This window comes from Pelophylax lessonae (assembly GCF_965119305.1).
Source record: "Pelophylax lessonae genome assembly, chromosome: 7".
Taxonomy (NCBI): Eukaryota; Metazoa; Chordata; class Amphibia; order Anura; family Ranidae; genus Pelophylax; species Pelophylax lessonae.
Window position 1 is genome coordinate 213,372,716 of NC_138774.1, and position 6,053 is coordinate 213,378,768.

Consider the following 6,053-nt stretch of genomic DNA (forward strand, 5'->3'; position numbering starts at 1 on the left):
CAAAAATGGCCTCTCATTATTGTACTTTGTTGTCACAAATAGGAGAAATAACCAACAAATATACAACAAAAAACATAAAAATACAAAGTACACTAGAACTTTAATGCACTAAATTAACCTAAATACGCCCAAAAAAACAATTTTGTGGAAAGTCATTATGCCGATATTACTCCACTTATCCCTAATGATGAAAATACAATTGTGGGAAGTGCTGAACTACCACTATATATATGAATAGGATAGGATAGGAAGATGTTCAACAATACCTTTCAAACTGCCTTATTGATAACAATAAGGATCAATGTAGATTATATTATAAATTATACAATTCTTTATTACTGTACAAAAGCCAATACATTTAAGTGCCATATTTCTACCATCACACAATAATACAACAAACATTCCATAATTATAGCTGGAAGAAATGTAACCACTATTATCATCTATTTTCTATATTAAAAGAAAAGTGAAATCAAGAAGTTACCCTGGTGACATCAAAGTTCTCCTGTGGTGTAATGGAGACCTCCGTCTCAACAGGGTTGCCGGTCACTAGCGCCAGGAAGGCAGGGAGGAAAAATAGGTACTTCTTCATGTTCGATGTCTGAATCCCTTTACTCCAGAGGTAAACTGTACTGCTCTCTTCAGACTCTTTAAGGTTTAATGTCCAAGGACCCTGCGGACAAACACCTGTGCCCAGTGGTCAGAGTTTCATCATCAATTTCTACCAATGGCAAGCATGCTAAATATTGATCCACCCTTAGAAAAAAAGAAAAAGAGACCCACCTTTGCTCTTCCTATCCCAGCAGAACAGGGCTCAATAAATGCTAGGAGGGCTGATGAGGATTATGGTCACTTTGTAGACAGCAAATCAATAATTTGTTTTAGGCTCCTTTTTTTTTTTTTTTTTGAGTCTATGCCAAGATCATTCCATTTAAAGTCATGATTGACGTGGATGGATATAACTTTTTTTTTTAATGGAAAGTGAATGAAAGAGTGCAGTAATAGTATCAAAATCATTGCTGGACTAGGATTAAAGAGTATCTCTGGTGTTTAACCCTTTCACTGCCAGAGCTGTTTTTGCTGTTTTTTTTTAGCACACATATTTAAAAAATCATTTTAGTCCTGAAGCTTTTCACAAAAATGTTTTGAAAGAAGACACCCTAGAGAATAAAATAGTGGTAATACCAATTTTTTTTGCTACACGTTATTACCACAAAGGTTTAGGAAACACAAAATTTCAGTTAAAGACATACTAAATTGAATTTTAATGCTCACAATTGCAATAAACTACCCACATTTTTGGTAAAATATAAAAGACGAGGTTGCGCCAAGTAAATTGATACCCAACATGTAAAAACCTTAAATTTGTGTGCGCCTGTGAAATGGCAACAAACTTTAGTACCCTATATTTTCTATAGGCGATGCTTCAAAAGCCCCGTATAGGTCATCAGTTTAGTTATGGAGAAGGTCTTGTGCTAGAATTATTGCTCTCACTCTGACGTATGCGGTAATATGTAACATGTGTATCACAATCAACGTTTTCATGCATTGGCTGCCCCAATGCAGACTTTTACGTTCGTACGTGGGTATATGTGGGGGCCTGAACATTTTTTGGTTGTGATTTTAGGTGCTTGGGTGTTACTATTTTTTTGCAACTTTTTTTTTTTTACCACGTAGGGGACAAAAAGTCCCCTATGTGATCATTTTTAGGTTACAGGTTCTTGTTAATGTGGCATGTAGGGTCTCCTCTGGGCTTCACTGAATGTATTGCAATGCAGATCGCATTGCAAAACATTACTTCCTGGCTAAGCTAGCTGGGGACACTGAGAGGCTGCCCTGGAAGTGACATCTTTCTGCGACGCTTTGTGGGTCACAGCAAGAAGGGGAGGAGAGCGGACGTGTGTGCGCTCTCCTTCCTCCCTTCCAAATGCCAGCACTCACTGTGTCAGTCCCGGGTCTGCAGATGGCCATGCAGAGCCCGGAAAACATGGCGGGGTGCAGTGGCATGGGGGGGGGGATGCTGGTACCGGGGGTTGGGTGAATCGGATGACAGCCCAGTCGCCCAAATGCTTTTACCTGACAGGCAGGAGTTTGCCTGTCAGTTTTATACACAATCCTGGTGGCTTGTATATATATATATATATATATATATATATATATATATATATATATATATATATATATATATATAATGCTTTCCATGAAGCTTGAGAGCTGTCATGAAGGCCCAATATAAGCATTGCTTTGTTTACATTCAATCTGTATTAAACCCAGAACCAAAAATGTAGTATATTGACCCCACTAATCATTAGATGTGCTGGCTGCATTCAATTTCTTTTCTTTGGCTTTTCCACCCATTGGTGTCACCTGGTGATCTGGCCAGTAACACGCCTCCTTTATTAGTGAGACACAACTCTGGTGGACCGAGTACTGGGGGAGTAAATGTGCTAGCAGATTTAGAAACACTAACAGAATAAAGCCAAACTGCAGCTCACACTTTATATTCTCTGAAGAAGTTAGCGTGGATTGGCTAGCGAAATGCGTCAACGTGTCGTCATCGCGCACATGAAATCATCCTCAGGATAGCTACTGTGAGCGTGTGTAGTGGATGAGGTGGAAGCCAAATTCAGCATGGACTAGCGGAAGGCCAAACACTGGTGCTTAGTGGACATGAGCGCAGGGACAACCTCAAGTACGGGAGATGCCTGTATACACAAAGTGGGGAGCTATTCCCCCCAGTGTCATCCTCCCTCGTCTTAACCCTTGTTTGCCCAAGGGGTGTCCAGGACTCACCCACTCTGATTGTACCACCATATTCCTGAAGTTTTTTTTCCACCATTGATCTAGGAGCCCTGATTCCTGGCAGAGGAATATTGGGATTTGCTGGCGGGCATACCGCAAAAGTTTACTGAACTTCTGTCCAGGGTTGGTAATCAAGGTGTCTCCTGTTTCCATCTGCTAGCCCATCTGACGGACAGTCATTTTTTCAATACCCCATCCAATGAGAAGTCCGGTCCACTTTATTATATTATTTCAGGGATAAACTTGAGCTTTGTAGCTTTTTCTGTACAAGGAATGATGCCATTCAGACTGTAGGAACTTCTTTGTTTGGGCCCCTGATTCATCTTGAGTGGCTGTGTATGTGTGTGTGTGTGTATATGATTGCATGCGCAGCTGCTTACCCCCATTGACAACGTTGTCATTATTTTAACTTTGGTGTGGTGAAGGCACATTTACTGTTGCTTTTTGTTTTTCAATTTGGTACTTTTCAAATGAAGCTGTTTTTATTACAACCGTGGTGTTCCACAATGTGACTTTCTTGGTGGACTTTTTTTGCTCTTCCTTAACCACTTCTGGAACGGAAGATTTTCCCCCTTAATGACCAGGCCATTTTTTTGTGATTCGGCACTGCGTTATTTAAATGACAATTGCGCGGTGGTGCAACGCTGTACCTAAATAAAATTTATGTCCTTTTTTTCCCCACAAATAGAGCTTTCTTTTGTTGGTATTTGATCACCTCTGCGGTTTTTATTTTTTTTGCACTATAAATAAAATAGAGCGATAATTCTGAAAAAAAAAACATATTTTTCACTTTCTTTTTTTTTTTTTTTCCAAAAATTTTTTTATTGGGTTTATGAAAAGGTATATAAAGTACATACAGTCTCTTTCACTTTCTGCTATATAACATTCCCAATAAAAAGGAAATTAAAAATCAAATTTTCTCATCATTTTAGGTCAATTTGTATTCTGCTACATATTTTTGGTAAAAAAAAATCCTAAAAAGCGTATTTTGATTGGTTTGCGCAGAAGTTATGGCGTCTACAAACAAGGGGAAAGATTTATGTCATTTTTATATATTTATTTTTTTTACTAGTAATGGCGGCAATCTGTGATTTTTACCGGGACTGCGACATTGTGGCAGACAGATCGGACACCTAACTGACATTTTTGACACTTTTGGGGGGGGGGGGGGGGACCAGTGACATTACTACTGTAATCAATATGCACTGTTACTGTACTAATGACACTGGCAGGGAAGGGGTTAACACCAGGGGCGATCAAAGGGTTAAATGTAAGCCTAGGGGGTATTTTCTAACTGTGGGAGGGATGAGTTTATGGATTCAACACAGAGACTTCACACAGGAGCGTGTTGATTGCTGAGAGAACAACCGTCTGCTGTGTTTACAACAGCAGACCGCCGCTCTCTCTCCACGGGGAGCAGTCGCGGCCGCCGGCCCTTGGATCAGCTTCCCCGCTGGAGAATGGGTGCGTGCGCCCCCAGGATTGCGCCCGCTATTCTCGGGAACCTGCCACCGTGTATCTGCGGTGGCTGGTCGGCAATTGGTTAATTCACACTTTATATTCAGTTACAGCAAACAGTTTTTTTTCCTTTTGGGATAAAAGTTTTAAATGAATAAATACAAGCTGATCATTTTTATCACTTCTGCCATTGTTAAAGTGGAGTTCCACCCTATTTTTGAACTTTGCAGTTTCCGTTAGATGAAAACATCCTGAAAAAGAATTGGATAGTTTTTATTTTTTTTTTATTTCACTAACCTGATTTTTTCTGAAAATTAACTTACCTTCCTTCCACTTCCTCCTCCTGTGGCCACAGCCCCCGACGTCACTTTCTCCTTTGCATTGACTCCTGGGAGATGAGTGTCATCAATCCCAGGAGTCAATGCGCCTGCACCGGTGTCCCTCGTCACTTCCGGGGCAGGCGGGTCAATTCTCTGCCAATGGATTAGAACAGCTTCTGGGCATGCACAGAACCCGCTGCGGGATGACGCGCCTGCACCGGAAGTGACGAGCAGGGCATTCTGGGACTCCGACATCACGGAAGAGGACATGAAGAGGGACTTCAGGTGCCCACACCGGAGATGGCAGCGCTGGACAAGACATTTTCAAGGTAAGTTTTTCTTCTTACAGGTAAGCTAAACAGGGGACAAGTCAGAGGCTATCTTTGCTTAAATGCACTAGCCCTGACTGTCCTAGGGATATTTTTACTTAGGTTGAGAGTTGGGGTGAAAGTGCAGTAGAAACTGAGCTGGATGTAATTGTAAGTCTTGGGTGGTTATTTTGAGTATGTAGGATTTGACCGTATTCCAAAATGGCTGTATCAGGTGACAGGACCACCAGATATGTAGTAAATCTGCATGAGATTGTTTGCACCTCCAACATTCATTTGGGATATCTTTGTTATATTTGTTGAGCAGGAATGGGGTGCGGTACCATTTGGTAAGTATCTTATAATTATTTTCTTGAATGGATATATTTATTGATCCTTTTAAGATGTTACGATATATTTTTTCCCATTGGGTGTCTGTCAGAGATAAGTCCAAATCAATGCCCCAGTCATCACACAGTTTTCCAAGTTGTATAGGGCAGGAATCCCAAAGAAGAGAGTGTATAGCTGATAGCAGGTGTTGCTGGGGTTGTTGAAGTGCTAGGGATATTTTTTGTTAAAATTTTTTTTTTTAGGGTGGAACTCCGCTTTAAGTGGCTTGTCGAATCCATGTAAACTTATATATTATGTTGGGGAGCTGAAAAAGCTGTGCTTTTGAAAAACAAAAGAACTGCTGGCTGGTTCACTACATGCAAATAGAAGAATGAAACCTGAAAAAAGAAAATGAATGCAGCCATTACATTAAGAATTGGTAAGCTGCAATATAATAAATGTTTGCCTTTGGGTTTAATACTGCTTGATTCAGGTTATCTGCAGTCTGCACTATAACTGCAGAAGAGTGGAAAAAAAGTCTCTTTTTGCTTGCTGCAGCCCATCAATAATACCTCTTAAGGAATTTTTGTCCGACGACCTATCTGCCGATTTTCGGATTGTTAGTACGATGCTTCCGACAACCGACTCCGACTTTTCGGCCGAAAAAATCCTGGTGTGCAGGCTATATAATTTTTGTCGACCGTCAACACACGTCCGATTTTCGTCTCGTTAGTACAGATTTCGACTGGGAAAAATCTTATGAGCAAGACTAGGCATGCTCAGACATGAAAGAACACATACAAAGCAATCCAACACATGACATCACTTTTGAAGT

The 6,053-nt window shown here is 40.6% G+C and overlaps 1 protein-coding gene across 1 annotated transcript in view; it reads right to left on the reverse strand.

Annotated features, from left to right (window-relative positions):
- Positions 1 to 688, reverse strand: part of LOC309559434 (protein AMBP-like) — a 37,572-nt gene extending 36,884 nt beyond the window's left edge. Inside the window, exon 1 of the mRNA XM_082262694.1 lies at positions 485 to 688. Within this exon, the coding sequence (XP_082118820.1) occupies positions 485 to 592 (108 nt within the window). The 5' untranslated portion in view covers positions 593 to 688. The remainder of the gene's footprint in view (positions 1 to 484) is intronic.
- Positions 689 to 6,053: the final 5,365 nt, after the last annotated feature.